General features: G+C 35.0%; 1 protein-coding gene across 1 annotated transcript; it reads left to right on the top strand.

Moving 5' to 3' along the window:
* Positions 1-852: 852 nt before the first annotated feature.
* On the top strand, positions 853-8622 carry LOC127852871 (protein ABHD8-like). Its single transcript, XM_052386883.1, has 4 exons — positions 853-1836; positions 2347-2514; positions 4169-4376; positions 5417-8622. The coding sequence occupies exons 1-4, from the start codon at positions 878-880 to the stop codon at positions 5624-5626; spliced, it is 1545 nt and encodes a 514-aa protein (XP_052242843.1). The 5' UTR covers positions 853-877; the 3' UTR covers positions 5627-8622.
* Positions 8623-17583: the final 8961 nt, after the last annotated feature.

The following is a 17583-nucleotide window of genomic DNA, read 5'->3' as shown; positions in this document are numbered from 1 at the left end:
GACAAGTACCGGTACCAGCCCAATTGGGAAAATTGTGCCCGAAAAACCCTGAAATTGGGAAAATTTGCGTTGTGAAGTCTTCATATTGGTATATTTGATATTTGGTATATTTGATTTTTTGAACCCAATTACTTTAAAATTGATAACTAAATGTTGTCAAATTGTCAATATTATATAGAGCTGCATAGCTCATTAGCTGCATAGGGAAACTAACTAAATGTTGCATTTTATTTATAATATTTTTTTTTTGAAACCTCTAGTTGGAAAATTTGTATTTTTTTCCTAATTGGGAAAGAACCGTTTTCCGGTACTTTTTAAAGAAGGAAAATAATCGCTGCTGTAACATTTAGTTTTAAATTGGTTTAAATTCGATATGTCATTAAAGGATTGATTGATGGGCCTCCTACTTTAAACTGTGTTATACCACTGACTGATGACTAAGTGTATCTCAATTTCAGTCTTTTCAATTATTATCCACTAAATCAGCAACATCGATTTTCCGGAATGAGAATGGACTATCGCTGACCTTCTCATCCAAAAATGATAAATAAATTTAATTCTATCGTCATGACATCAGTAGCTATAATACTATAATATTCTCAACCCATTAACTATAACTATGATTTAACAGAAGTGCATAATTCTGTGTCAACAGAAACTTATTTAAGTGGCTTTGTTACACTAATATGATGACTTAGAACAACTTGTAATGTCAGTTTTGTTGCAAAAAATTGTGTGTCAAGGCCCTGTTTGGTGGGGGGGGGGGGAGGGGGCATCTGTCTCTGTCTGCGAAGCTTTTGTAAAATATTTGCAACACCTTAAAATGCGTGTTGATGTCTTTTCCAGTTAACACTGATTGACTGGTATTTCTTTCACCATGGATGAGATAGAAACAACTTCACTGCACTCCAGGCATTCCCGCCGGGTGGCACCATCCAATGAATCTTTAAAAAGTGTCATTGAGATCCGAAACCAAAGAAAGCTGCATATTCGCCATGTGAACCCAAGAGAACGTGATGAAAAATTTAACAACGAAATGCAGGCATATATGCAGTACAGAGAAAATGCCTTGTTAAATATTCCAGGTCCATCAGTGCATGCAAGGCTAACTAAGCCAATTGATACCTCAACTCAAGATGCAAAAAAACAATCAACCACAAATGAAAACATTGAAATCAGTGCTCCCAATCAGATAAGAACCCCTGACCCTAAATTAAGCAGAAGCTATTCGGACACCCTACAAATAGCAAGACCAAAGTCTGAGACGGAACCATACGGTAGGCTGCAGGTCCAGTCACCATCGCATTCTAACCACTCTACGAGCGCGGAGTCAGTTTCAAATGTTCATTTAGATGTCAGACCCAACTCATTTAACGTTCATCTTGATGGTATTGTCGAGAAATCAGAGGAGGAGCTAAGTGATTCAATTCCTGCACCCAAAAGTGCTCGATCTCCAAGAAGAACTAAAGGACATAGACCTGTCAGTGCTAAAAATTTAAATGTGCGGTCATTTGCCACAAGTGTTTCAAGCGCACTCTCTGATTGTTTTCCAGATCTTGATGAATGGAGATCCTCTCACAAAGATTCTCCATTCAAAGATGTAACTCTGTTTTTCATACATGGGGTCGGTGGATCGGCTGACATCTGGAATCCTCAGATTGAGTTTTTCGGAAGTCTGGGTTTGGAAATAGTTGCCCCAGACCTGATTGGCCATGGTTTGAGCCCAGCGTCTTCCAATGCGGCTGCATACCATTTTAAAGAAATCCTGTCTGATATGGAAGCAATGTTCGATAAATATTGTAAAAGAGAGAATATCATAATTGGCCATTCTTATGGGTAAATACGTTAAACAAATATCATACATTTTCTTATTTGTGGTATGTAAAGGAAGAGAGGCATGCACATTGTAAATTTTTAGGGTACATTCACAATCCTGGGAGATTGGGGCCACAGCCATTCCAGGGGATGTGGAGAGGGAATTCTTACGCAGAATATTTTGCCAATGGAATTTGTGATTTTATTAAAATAAGAAATATCTAGCTTGCAATTTGAGAAATCAGATACATATTTTTAAGTTTTTTATTTGTAAATTTTGTTAAAATTGTGTTTGAAATAAATACTTTTCACTGTTTTGAATGAACAAAAATATGCACTGATTGTTGAGGAACACATTCTCATCCACTCAATGCTATATCTATTATCATTAGTTTTTTTCTTAGTTTAAATCTGCAATGCACACATTAATATTAATGAAAGGGGCATATGGGTTAATCCCCTACAAAATATTGTGACGTATTAAAGCATAAAGCCACCTATTTACTGAATATATCTAATGTTCAATTACAGGTGTGCATTTGCAGCTGCACTGGGTCGGCGTCGTGTGCGGCGGGTCACCAAGCTGGTTCTGGCGAGTGGGGGGGCCCCTGTACCGCTGGCCCCTCAAACGGGCCTTTTCTCACTACCGGTGTGCTTCCTGTCTTGTCTCAAACCTTGCATCTTTAACAGGTTTGAAAGGTATGCGTGACCTGATCGCTCACAAGGGTTAGTCTTTGTAACAGCCTCAGACTTTAAATAAAGTGTAACTGTTAGAACAATTGTTCAAATTTTATTTGAGGTTGATCTGGGAAAACTGAGGTTAATTTCTTGTGCATACAATTTCATCCACTATTAGCCTGTGCAGTTTGCTCAGCCATATCAGGGACATAACTTTCAGCCTTTTTTCTAAATTCAAGACTTCCTTTAAACAAAAATACCATACAATGGAAAGTGTTGTCCCTGATAATCATGTTGGGACTGCCAATGTGCCCAAACCTGTAAATGTCAATTTGACTTACCTAGGAACCTTTTCACGTTTTGGTAAATGACGAAAAGATTGAAGAATTTGGCGAGTTATTTTGTTAGCATTATATTTTGTGACTTTAGGAGAATTTCTCAAATAAAGTATAAAATACAACACATATGTGAGAACAAGGATTGCCGAGAGGTATCGGTTCTGGACTTTTACTCCAAGGGTTAGTTTTTTGAGCCAAAAGAAGGAATACTTTCTTTCATTTTCTTCTTGTTTTTAATTGAGCTATTTAGTTATTTTTTTACATTTATCAAGTTAAAGCATTTAATGGGAATATTCAATACATGCTAAAATGTGTGAAAAGGTCCATTTGATGATAACTTCATTTGTACAATAAATCTGAACATCTTGCTTGTGTACTTTTTATGTATTATTTGGACGAACTAAATTATTTTCAAACATTTTAACCTTGCAATTTAAAACATTAAGAGTGGTCAAAGAGGAAATGGTACTTAACCGCACAAAAAAATGTAATAAAACAAAAAGTCATTTAAATTACTAACCTATCAATTATATTTTTTATTCCATTTGAAAAATTTTTATATTGCATTGAGAATGGGTCATTTTGCAATATTATGATGCGTTATCAAATAAATGTCAATTAATTACAATGACACGTTTTGGTATGCATTGCATGCAAGAACCTGCAGTTCACACTCAAAAAAATATTATTTAAAAAAAAAAGGTTAAATAACTACATGTTTGCCTCAAGGGAGATGTATATTGTGAATTGTCAGTCAAGGATGAAGTGGATAAAATGATAGTTACTATCCAGTTATTTCAATGGTTACATGATCCTATCAACGCACTGTAAATCCTCGAGTAAACAATCCTAGACAAGCAAGGGGAGCTTACTATGATTGGCAACAGTTAAGTGGTCACTAGATAAGTAACAGTGCTCCAGAGTCCCTGTTTTTTATCTGATTAGCTTTGGGCTTCTTGGTTTTGTAGAATATGTTTTGTATCAATTTAGTTTTTGCTTTGTTGACCTTCATATGTAGTTAACAGGAATGATTTAAGTATTAATTTAACAATTTAAAAAAAAGTTACCTGAGAATAATTCCTGTCATGTTTAATCAAAATCCTGCAAGCAAATTAGGAGATGACATTTGAATGAATAGTTTATGCAGAACAAACGTTAGAAGGCAATAAAAATTACCACCATGAGGACATTGCCCTCAGACGAACAAATAAACATACAAATCAGTGTAAACATTCTTTGCTTTGCTTGCATTAATTCAACAACACATTGCATAAATATAACTTTCTTTTAAGGAATACGTTCCACAACACAGCAATTTAATATAGCATTCTTTGCAGGAATGCATTCCACAACACAGCGCAGACAGGTGAATCTCGTCAGCATGCGTTTGACGTGCCTGTTCACGTGTTACGAAGCATGATGCAGGGACAGGATTGGCTAGACGGCGACGCCCTCTTTCATGAGTGGCTCACCATGCCAATACTGCTGCTACACGGCAAGTATGACAGCTTTGTTACCCTGGAGGAGGAACAGGAAATGCATGAGGTGAGAAATGTGTTAGAAATTAAACTTTGACCCCTTAGAATCAAATTTTGACGTGTTTGTAGTCCCTTAGAAAATCACATTAAATGAAGACATTTTTTACTACATTCAATATTTAAAGGCTTCATTTCCATACTACGATACTGATAAGCAGCAAACAGAATAAAACCTGAACAGATTGCGTGTTACTTGCAGGCTGTTCTGGTTTTATGCTGGCTGCATTAAGTCATTTTCGCTTTGCTCCTTATCGGGAAAAGGTTAAACTAGCCTTTTGTATTTTAAAATACAACAATATGTTTGCTAATTTGTCTAGTTTCTTCTTGGTATGCTTGTTTCACCACAAAGCAAAACAATTTAAAATGTTTCTGTTAGAAAAATTAATTAATTGGAAATTGTGGCTAGATTTCATTTCTAATTTCAATGAGTTTCAAAGCAAATGAAAAACCGCTGCCAGGACAAACTAGGGCTCTTCACATAATCCAGCTTTGACAAATAGGGACATCATAAACTGCTTGGTACACACACTAAATTAAACAAAATAATTCCAAATTTGCCATTTGTCAGAAATGTGCCAATGCACAGTGTTTAAAGGTAGGTTAGTGTTGGATACAGATCAATTAATTTAGTGAGACTTTAACTACAAGCAATCAAAGTGGTCATGTTTTTGTGACAAACAAAACCACTTATGTGTATTCAACATTTACTTGGCATTCTTTTTATCTATCAATATGATCAATATTGCATTTTCCGTCTTCACTGGAAAAAAAAACCCAAATGGAAAATGTCTGAAAATAAAAAAAAACATAAAAATTACTGACATGGTGAACATATTCAAAATAATGTCACTAGCGTATACAGGATGTTTTGCTGTAACCTTATGTCAAATTTTTGCTGAAATTTCACTTTACTTCATGCCTTTGCTGTTTTTACAAGAATGAAAATTAAAGAGTTAAATCAAGTTAAGTGCTTGGTTTACATCACAGTGTTGTGTGCCAGTAATGTTTAACTTATGTATTTAATATAATATTCTTCCTTTGTTCCAGGTCCTGCATAAGTCTGAGCTTGTCATCATTGACAATGCCAGTCACATGGTGATGATGGAGTCCCCGCAGGAAGTGAACAAGGCCATCTATGAGTTCGTATTCCAAGCCACACATGAGGCTCACGAACCCAGCACGTCAAGAACTCGACCAAACAGCAGCAAATCTACCAAGTCTGGAAGGATGAAACACCCATCAAAACAGCTGGCGTGATTAGTGGTGATAATCAAAGAACATGTTTTTATGCCCCCAGCATCTACAGATGCAGGAAACAAACAGTCTGTTTGTTTGGTCACTAGATCTTCCCTTCATGCGAGATTAACAAAAAATGACGCGTTTCGTCTCACATCAATAGTGCTTTCACACAGCTTTGATAATGGCATGGATGTGATCTATGAACACTTTCAACACACTCACATCACCTGCCATTATTTTGACCTTGGCAATGACCTACTTTCTGAATTAGTCCAATTCAAAAGGTACACATTTCCTGGATGAACCAAAATGAAACCAAATGAACCAAACCCCTGACACTAGTTTTCTGTTGTTTTTTGTGTTTAACTTCAAATCAATGGTAAAAAAAAACTGGTCAATATGGTTTGAATATTTTGTTCAGTTTTAGAATCATAATATAAGTGTACCTTTTCCTAAATAAAATAAATAATGAAATAATTTTGTCCTACCCTATTTTTATGCCCCGGAAGGGGGGCATATAGTGATCGGACTGTCCATCCGTCTGTCCGTCCGTCTTCCGTCACACTTTGCGTTTAGGTTTCGTATAATGCTCATAACTTCTATGTCCCTTGAGATATAACCTTCATATTTGGTATGCATGTGTATATGGACAAGGCCTTTCCATACGCACACAAATTTTGACCCCTGTGACCTTGACCTTGAACTTAGGGTCTGTGTTTAGGTTTTGAAAACTGTGTTTAGGTTCCAAAAAATGCTCATAACTTCTTTGTCCCTTGAGATATAACCTTTATATTTGGTATGCATGTGTATATGGACAAGACCTTTCCATACGCACACAAATTTTGACCCCTGTGACCTTGACCTTGAACTTAGGGTCCGCGTTTCGGTTTCGAAATCTGCGTTTAGGTTTTGAAAATTGCTCATAACTTCTATGTTCATTGAGATATAACCTTCATATTTGGTATGCATGTGTATATGGACAAGGCCTTTCCATACGCACAAAAATTGTGACCCCAGTGACATTGACCTTGAACTTAGGGTCCATGTTTAGGTTTTAATATCTGCAATTTAGGTTCCGAAAAATGCTAAAAACTTCTATGTTCCTTGAGATAGAACCTTCATATTTGGTATGCATGTTTATATAGACAAGCCCTTTCCATACACACACAAATTTTTACCCCTGTGACATTGACCTTTAACCAGGGGTACGCGTTTAGGTTTCAAAATTGCGTTTAGGTTTTGAAAAATGCTAATAACTTCTATGTCCCTTGGAAATAACCTTTATATTCCGTATGCATGTGTATATGGACAAGGCCTTTCCATACGCACAATTTTTTTTACCCCTGTGACCTTGACCTGGAACTTGGGGCCCGCGTTAACGTTTCAAAATCTGCTTTTAGGTTTCGAAAAATGCTCAACTTCTATCAAAGGGTTTATAGGGGGCATATGTCATCCTATGGTGACAGCTCTTGTTTACTAGTAAGTATTTTTAAAATACATATTTCAATATTTTATATGCCATATTATGCCACAAAATCACAAGAATATGAGTGGTACAGCATTATAAGTGCTATGAAATTACTATGCATATGCAAGCTGCAGTATAGTTAGTATATTATATTGTTGTTTACAGTATGTAAATACAAAATCATTCAGTTGAGATTTGTATGTATATATAAACAGACGCTCAAATGTGTTTTACAATTGGTGTTGAATTTTTTTATCACATGTTTTTGTTAAGGAGTCAGAGGAGTAGCATTAAATAACTTGCTTATCTATTTTTGTTTTATTTCACAATCTGGATAATCGTTAGCTATAACTATTAGTTTTATTGCACATTCTTTCTCTTACCCATATATTCTTCTTCTTCTTCTTTCAGTAATGTACAGGTCCCCTCTGGGGCAGTTTCGTACATTCGTATATTGTCTGATGTTTATATTGTTTATGTGTCATATTGAAGTCCGGCAGTATTTTAAAAAAAGTTTTTAAATAAAAAATTAATAACAATCATTGCAAATTTAGTGAAAACCCACAATCTTTAAAAAAATTAAGTGATGTATAAATATTGTTTATTTTATTGTTAGTTTTAAAAAATTGTCCTTCTTATGTTGTTTTTGTATTGGTCTAAATAAGAAATTGATGGGACCAAAGAGTTTCAAGTTTAAGTTTATTTTTTTTATAATCACAAACAGTATCACAGCAAATAATGACTCATTGTGAGTTGCCTGTCCATAGAACAAGGTTTAAATAACTTAAATCCGCCAGAACCCAAGTTCTTTCAATTGTGCCAAACCCTGTCGAAGGCTTTGCTTATGTCGCAATTTACGATACAGGTAGATTGTTTTTTTTATCAAATGATTTACATATTTGGTTATACATGTCAATAAGTTGGTAAACAGTAGAATTGCCTGGTAAAAAACCTGACTTATTCTTGTATATAAGTTCATTTGTGTGTAGGTAGTTGTAGAGGTATCAAAACTACAAGTACCCTGCTCTGGTTTAGGTCAACATACAACATCATCATATTGAAACATTAACACATATGCTTAGTTTTATGGTACATGCAGAGCTAGCCGTTATTGCATTTTATCACTCTCCAGTCAAGGTCAATATTACAAAGTATTTCCACTAAATAAGTTAAACTGCTATGCTTGTAATGGCTTTTTGGGCCTGTAAGGTCCAAATGAAGGTCTTAAACAGAAACACAGTCGCTTCCCATTTACTAGTTTTGAGAGAGGTTTTGTCTTTGAATTTGTATGTACTGGTAGGTAGCTTATAATGTAAACATTGCCTGGATTTGCCTAGTTATTGTCCCCTACCGGTGAAACCGGAGGGGGCTTAAGGTTTGCAGTCCGTCTGTCTGTCTTTCCGTCAGCCAGTCCGTCACACTTTTCTGGATCCTGCGATAACTTTAAAAGTTTTTAATATTTTTTCATGAAACTTGAAACATGGATAGATGGCAATATGGAGATTATGTACGTCATTTCATTTTGTTCCTACGTCAAAAATTTCTGGTTGCTATGGCAACAAATATATATATATATATATATTTTTTTTTTTTACTTACAATGGTGGAGTTTCACCGGTAGGGGACCATATTGCTTGGCAAGCTCTTGTTTAAATTAACATTATTTAAGTTTAAAAAAAAGAAAACTTTTTGGAGGTACTGCTATATTTCCAAATTTGTGGGTATAATTTCACATAAAACTAACTTACTAGTTCGCTACAACAGGTATTCACAATCAAATCAGTAATTGTATTCATTATATCCAGTGACAGACATAATTACACTGTGAAAGGGGAAAAACTGTCAAGTGTATTGTATTTGGACAGCTCTTGTTCTCTTTTGCGGCATGATTCTACTATCTTTTTGTCTTCTTCAATTTTCATGATCTCAATATATTGCAAAGTAACTTTGCGTCCCTGCATACCCATATTGTTTTGTATTTTATGCGTGAAATACATGGAACTCTGGGACAAAAATATCACTCAGTTCATGCTATAGATTGTTGTTTGCCTTTTATGTTCTTGTTTATATTTATTAATGCTTTGTTGTTAAGTTTTTCTTTTCTAAGCAACAATCCTACTCATGTCCAATCATATGTTATGTATTAAATATTGTATTACCGGTAAACCTGACTATTGTTCAATCTCGAATTAAATGTTTGATACTGGTATGACGTAATCAATCTCATGATAAATGTTTTACAATTACAATACCATGGAATGTTTTCATCTATGTGATTTTCAATGTGCATATTATTGTAAAAGTGTCAATTTTTCACATTTTTGTCTTAAAACAGCCTTATAGAATGTGCTAATAATGTAACATTATGTTTTAAACCGTCCACTTTTTTATGTTGAAATTTTATAAATGTTTGTTATAAGGGACGTGATACATTGTCTATTTGTTTGCTAGATTATTTGCTGAATTGTGCAAGATATATGGTTTCTTAGTATTTTCCTTTGGTTTTCATGCAAAAAGTATGTTTTTCTGTAACTTCTATAGATACATTATGCTGCATCTTCACACATGCTGTTGTGGTCATGATGTTTTTGGTGTAGCCAATGACCAAAACAGAGTCCAGCATTTTAGTGGAATTGTGTCTAATTTTGTGTGTTTGTGCTAGAACATAATTATATAATTATGTATAAATACTGCAGTTATTTAAATTAACTCCACATTATCTTTTCACTCCCTACCTTCATTAAAATACATGGTCACTTCATTCCATCTCCTTTCAATGGTCGCAAACATTACAACATCGTCGCCGTATATCCTTTTAAAGATATTTCTTGTTTAAAATAGTAAACAATTAACATTCAAGGCATTTTTTATTTTTATTGTAAAATATGCAGATAAAAGCATGAGGTTTCTAATAAAATATCAGGAATAATAAGTCACCTGTAGAACCTCAAATAATAATTAAGTATTGTAAACTCTTTTTGCCACTACTTTTTGCCCATTTCTTTGTATGTCCCCCAGTCTATACTGGGGGACATATTGTTTTTGCCCTGTCTGTTTGTTGGTTTGCGTCAAACTTTAACATTGGCCATAACTTTTGCAATTTTGAAGACAGCAACTTGATATTTGGAATGTGTATCTCATGGAGCTGCACATTTCGAGTGGTGAAAGGTCAAGGTCATCCTTCAAGGTCAAATATATAGGGGAACATAGTGTTTCACAACACAAACACACCTGGTTTCAAAATGTTATAACATGTTAAATTGAAATTTTAGCATTGCCTCATAAATAAAAGTTCAGCTTCTGTATGGTGAATAGGAATGTCTATGGTACATTTATGTGCTATGAATACTATTAATATTAATATTGTTTTCTATGAATGCCTTATGCTTTCAAATGCAATGCATGCAAATACACAGGGTTAACATTAGATAACCACATCTGACATCTGAAGTTGCAATTCAATACATCCATGCTTGGAAAATCAAATAATGTCCATTGTTATTATCTTTTGTTAAGCGTATTTATTTTTACTGTTTTTTTATCGTCTTACAGGTGCATTTTGTCTGACTTGGTGATACATCTATTTGTTAAATTGACAATATTTTCTACAAGATATATCACCAATCAATGGAGATTTTATGTATATGAAAAATGTATGAGTTTATGTATATGACTCTACTGGTAGAAAGAACTATTTTGATAAGATTGTAATAAGTTTGTGATATGCAGTTAGTTTACATGTAGTGTATGAATTATTGAATATAAGTGCATAAAACAAAGCATAGAATGGTTGTATATAGTACATATATGAAGTTGTTCTTTTTTAGGCATTGTGTGATTGTTGAGTATTACACACAGTTCTTGATTCTTAAATTAGGTGCCTTTTTACAACTCACTACGTGATTGTTGAAATCTTGTTTTCTGTGAGTCACTGTTTATCTTTTCCAGTCTGTGTTCTTCAGATCACTTTGTTGAATCTTGTTATGTATGAGGATTATGTCTAGAATTTGGACTGTGATATTTTTAATGTCTTTTAAAAGCTGTTTTTTTCTTGCAAATGAGTGATAAATTTATTTCCTTTTAATTGTTGTTATCATATTGTTATGAGCATAACATTTATGGAATATAAAAAATATTTCATAACTGAAACGAATATTGATACTGATTATTGATAGCAGAAAATATGAATTTACCCATGACACAATTCTATACATTATATTTTAAAAACTGCTTTTCTGAATTGAAATAGTCTGTTGTTGTGGTAATGATAGCGATTTAATATTGTTAATAAGCTTTAAATTTGTTGCAATGAAATGGGTGACCAACATTAGGGTGCTTCCCCTTAATCATCATGTTTGCCCCTTACTTTAAGAGTCAATTTACAAAGCTTAAGTATACACCTGATGCAACACTTGTTGGAAATAACTATTCAGCTCAAGTTTTTTTGTTCTTGTAAAATACCAAATATGGTTGTTGATTTCCAGGAACTGCCACACATCCAGTTGACGCTTCTGGAAAACGATCAATCTTAATAGCTGAAATATATGTCACTTTTTAATTTCGACTGTAATTACCTCTTCTGTCATGAAGATTGGTACATTGAAAGAAATCAACACGAGTTGATGTAACAATATTTTATAATTGCAATATTAGATGACCCAACATAAATGATACAAATTATTTCGATTTTGATATAACAATAAAACAAGAAACGTGGAAATGTCACAAAACATGGTTTTAATGTGTTAATTTTTTATTTAACTCTTTCAGTGCTGAAACCGAATGTTGAAGGCCTTTGCAAACAGTTTGGATCCAGATGAGACACCACAGAACGTGGCGTCTCATCAGGATCCAAACTGTTTGCTATTCTGATAGTAAATTTCCCAGCATGCAAAGGGTTAAATTATTGTGCAATCCCTAGCTAGGTGTGCATGTTATCTACAATCTCAAGCAAGGTCTGCATGTTATCTACAATCCCAAGCAAGGTCTGCATGTTATCTACAATCTCAAGCAAGGTCTGCATGTTATCTACAATCCCTAGCAAGGTCTGCATGTTATCTACAATCTCAAGCAAGGTCTGCATGTTATCTACCTGCAAACACAGTTTGAGATCAATACAACCAGCCAAACTCAAGATGTTCAGTGGAAAGTTTTATTTTCAATAAAATAGACCTTGATCTTGAGCAAACTGGTCCCAAATACAAATTTCAATTGTGGATCTATAGAAACAAAGAAAATAGAGTAACCATACTATAATTATTCTTTGTGACCATGTTATCTCCAGAAGGTTGTGACTCACATCTTGTGAAGACAGTATAAACTAGAGCTTTGTCACAGACGTGACGTATACCCCCACATGCTGCATTGACACAGAATATTTTGCATGACACGCTGTCCAATGACTGTGAACAAAATTAATGTACAGAGTAATTTTAAAATCTCACAATGAATGACAAAGTTATGGCCCAGACAAGCTCATTTATGGCCATTTTTGACTTTTGAACTGCAAGTGTGACCTTGGCCTTGGAGATATCGACGTAATTGTTTCGAATGACACAATGTCCAATGATTGTGAACAAATGTACCAAATAATTTTAAAATCTCACAATGAATGACATAGTTATGGCCCAGACAAGATCATTTATGACCATTTTTGACCTTTGAACTCAGTGTGACCTTGACCTTGGAGATATTGACGTAATTCTTTTGCATGACACACCCTCCAATGATTGCCAACTAATGTACCTAGTAATTTTAAAACCTCACAATGAATGACATAGTTATGGCCCTGACAAGATCATTTATGACCATTTTTGACCTTTGAACTCAAAGTGTGACCTTGACGTTGCAGATATCGACGTAATACTTTCGCATGACACACCGTCCAATGATTGTGAACAAATGTGCCAAATAATATTTAAAATCTCGCAATGAAAGACATAGTTCTGGCCAGGACAAGCTCATTTAGGGCCATTTTTGACCTATGAACTCAAAGTGTGACCTTGACCTTGGAGATATCAACCTAATTCTTTCCAATGACACACCGTCCAATGATGGTGAACAAATATGCCACATGATTTTAAAATCTCACCATGAACGCCATAGTTATGGCCCGGACAAGCTCATTTATGGCCATTTTTGACCTTTGAACTCAAATTGTGACCTTGACATTGGAGATATCGACGTAATTCGTTTGCATGACACACCGTCCAATGATGGTGAACAAATGTGCCAAATGAATTTTAAGTCTCACAATAAATGAAAAAGTTATGGCCCGGACAAGCTCATTAATGGGCAACTCCAAGTGTGACCTTGACCTTGGAGATATCAACATTCTTCTTTCACATAACACACCGTCCCATGATGGTGAACAAATGTAACAATTCATTTCAAATCTAACGATAAATTACATAGTTATGGTCCAGACAAACTTTCGGTTTAAAACGCACTAAGTGACCCCGTGACCTAGTTTTTGACCCGGCATTACCCATATTAAAACTTGATCTAGACATAATCTAGATACAACTTCTCACCAAGTTTAGTGAAGATCTGATGAAATTTTCATGACAGACAGACCGACAAACTTTTTCCTATATAGCCCCCATTACCAATGGTAATGGGGGTATAAAAATTAATCACAATACATGATGAAGCAGGTTCAACATGATTCACAGAAAATTTCTCAAACAGAGGCAATACAGAAATCTACACATCTATCATGCTAATAAGAAAGACCGCAGAGGTATATAGGGTAAGAGGTAATACAGAGATAATACAAAGTTTTATATTTGTAATTCCCAAAAAGCATGAAATGATTTCATAACAATTACAAAGTGATACAAACTCTTTTGCAAGCCTTTTAAATATTGCTTGTAGCTATTTAATTAATCTTTGAATGTTGCATCTTCTTTATTAAGAACGATTTGTCACGACCGTTAATCACGCTGCCACCTTTTTTTTGCGATGCATTAATAAATGAGCCAATGCAATTTCCGAGGTGGCGCTCAGGCCCGGATGTTTTGAAATTCATGAACAATTTTACAGGGTGATTAGATTTTACATGTTTTTTCAACATAATTTGCATTATTTTTAAAATCAGGCAATGTAGTGCGATTCAGCGAAGATTAATTCTTCCAAAAATGTACAGACACGTAAATTCTCAACCCATTTAAAAACGTGAGAACCTTTATAAGTTTTGGCATGGTGGAGTTTAAAAAGCATTTGGATGAGTTTTTCCTGTGTGACGAGAAAATGTCCACCCAATTTAATCGCTAACGGCATCAAACGATTGCGTACAACATACATTAGATGCTGCATGCACACAAATATTGGCTTCTTGCCGACGTAGTAGAAAATTTTGCATTTTTCCAAAAGAGATGGAGCCAATGCTTAGGAGGTGGCGCCAATGCAGGATGTATCAATTAACAGTCGTATCGCAATGACATTATCACATGACGTAGATTTGATAGATAATGTTATTTGTGTAATCAAATTTATTTTTCAACGTACATACTAAGGCCCATACATGTATCTTTACAAAACATAAACACAATCTATAATAAATAAGATGTAGTTTTTTTAATATATAAGTGATCAACTCAATAGAGAAGTCACCAACATAAATAAAAAATATACGATGTATACCAAAAATTTGTAATACTCAATCACGCCATTAACTTAATGTTCAACATTATCAAAATAATTCAACGACATCAATAATTGTATTCAGTATGATAATTCACAAAATAAGTATAAGATAACACTTCTTCTTGAAACTATGATTTGTGGCCGTTAATCCAAATGCTTAATTTACTAAAAGGCCAAGGTCAACGAATCTTAATTAGGCTCATTTATATTGTTTTTAAAAAAAAATGAAGATAGCTCGGTCTTTTTTCGTTAACATTTTTGTATGTTACATGTTAAATGTTGTTAGCTTACAAAGACGATCAATATATTATTAGAAAAGTATAAATGTGCATTGGCATCTCCTAATCTGAGCGCCACCTCCTTGGCATTGGCTCCATCTTTTTTTGAAAAATGCAAATTTATCTATAAGATCGGCTAGAAGCCGATGATTTTGTGCTCGCATTTACTTGCACAGGTTCAAAGCAATCGTTTTATGTAATGAGGGAATTCTACCATGCCACAACTTATAAAGGTTCTCATGTTTCCAAAAGGGTTGTGATTGTATGTTTCTTTACATTTTTAGATGAATTTATAATCGCCGAATCGTACTACATTGGCCGATTTTTTTAACATTGCGAAATGTGTTGAAAAAAATGTAAAATCTAATCACCCTGTAAAACCATCCATTAAATTTCAAAACATACGGGCCTGAGCGCCATCTCGGAAGTTGCATTGGCTCATTTATCAATGCGTCTCTAAAAAGAGGTGGCGCGCGTGATTAACGGCCGTGTTTGTATAACAAACAAGAGCTGTCAGAGGACAACCCGCTCGACTATTCAAGTGCTTGACAGTATAACGTAAGCCATCATGGAAAGGGGGTTATAATGTGCGTGTGTGGTCATTTAATAGATGATCTTGCAAAAAAAGATTTTTTTTTTTTGAGGGGGGGGGGGGTGATTCTGGGGAGGGGCGTGGGGGATGGTATGGGTAGAGTCCATTGTGGTATGTCAGGTAAGTGTTGTTATGTCAAAGTATAAATCAAATCTGATCTTAAACAAGGGCTGTTTGTAAAACATGCATGCCCCCCATATGGGCTCTCAGTTGTAGTGACAGCCATTTTGTAAATATGTTTTTTGTCACTGTGACCTTGACCTTTGACCTAGTGACCTGAAAATCAATAGGGGTCATCTGTGAGTCATGATCAATGTACCTATGAAGTTTCATGATCCTTGCCATAAGCTTTCTTGAGTTATCATCGGGAAACCATTTTACTATTTCGGGTCACTGTGACCTTGACCTTTGACCTAGTCACCTGAAAATCAATAGGGGTCATCTGCCAGTCATGATCAATGTACCTATCAAGTTTCATGATCCTAGGCATAAGCGTTCTTGAGTTATCATCCTGAAACCATTTTACTATTTTGGGTCACCGTGACCTTGACCTTTGACCAAGTGCCTCAAAATCAATAGGGGTCATCTGCGAGTCATGATCAATCTACCTATCAAGTTTCATGATCCTAGGCATAAGCGTTCTTGAGTTATCATCCGGAAACCATTTAACTATTTCGGGTCACCGTGACTTTGACCTAGTGACCTGAAAATCAATAGGGGTCATGTGCGAGTCATGGTCAATCTACCTATCAAGTTTCATGATCCTAGGCATAAGCGTTATTGAGTTATCATCCGGAAACCTATTTACTATTTCGGGTCACCGTGACCTTGACCTTTGACCTAGTGACCTGAAAATCTTTAGGGGTCATCTGCGAGTCATGATCAATCTACCTATCAAGTTTCATGATCCTAGGCATAAGCGTTATTGAGTTATCATCCGGAAACCTATTTACTATTTCGGGTCACGGTGACCTTGACCTTTGACCTAGTGACCTGAAAATCTTTAGGGGTCATCTGCGAGTCATGATCAATCTACCTATCAAGTTTCATGATCCTAGGCATAAGCGTTCTTGAATTATCATCCGGAAACCATTTTACTATTTCGGGTCACAGTGACCTTGACCTTTGACCAAGTGACCTCAAAATCTATAGGGGTCATATGCGAGTCATGATCAATGTACCTATGAAGTTTCATGATTCTAGGCCTAAGCGTTCTTGAGTTATCATCCGGAAACCACCTGGTGGACGGACAGACCGACAGACAGACCGACATGTGCAAAGCAATATACCCCCTCTTCTTCGAAGGGGGGCATAATAAAGAAGTTATGGCAATTTAAGCAAAATTTATTAATTTGACCTTGAGAGTAAAGGTCATTCAAAGGTCAATGTCAAATTCAACTTGCCAGGTACAGTAACATCATGATAGTAAGAAAGCAGTTGAAGTTTGACAGCAATAGCATTGATACTTTAGAAGTAAAGTGGATCTAAACACATAATGTAACAAAATATTCAAAGTTACAAAGACAAAAAAGGGCCATAATTCTTACAATATGCTTGATACAGTTGTCTGCTCTTCATTATAGATTGGGGTCATGTTGGTATAGAAGTTTGCAAGATATGAAAGCAATATGTAAAGGGACATTGAAAATATTTGAGGTGGTACACAAACTTTAACATAGAGTTATCAATAATATGCATATTCTAAGTGGAAAAAGGGCAATAATTCTTACAATATGCTTGATACAGTTGTCTGCTCTTGTTTAAAGATTGGGGTCATGTTGGTAAAGAAGTTTGCAAGATATGAAAGCAATATGTCAAGGGACATTGAAAATATTTGAGGTGGTAAGCAAACTTTTAACATAGAGTTATCAATAATATGCATATTTTAAGTGGAAAAAGGGCCATAATTCTTACAAAATGCTTGATACAGTTGTCTCCTCTTGTTTATAGGTTGGGGTCATGTTGGTAAAGAAGTAGGCACAATATTAAA

Source organism: Dreissena polymorpha, chromosome 12 (genome assembly GCF_020536995.1).
Source record: "Dreissena polymorpha isolate Duluth1 chromosome 12, UMN_Dpol_1.0, whole genome shotgun sequence".
Taxonomy (NCBI): domain Eukaryota; kingdom Metazoa; phylum Mollusca; class Bivalvia; order Myida; family Dreissenidae; genus Dreissena; species Dreissena polymorpha.
Note: the sequence above shows the minus strand (reverse complement) of the source record. Positions and strands in the feature narration are given on the sequence as shown.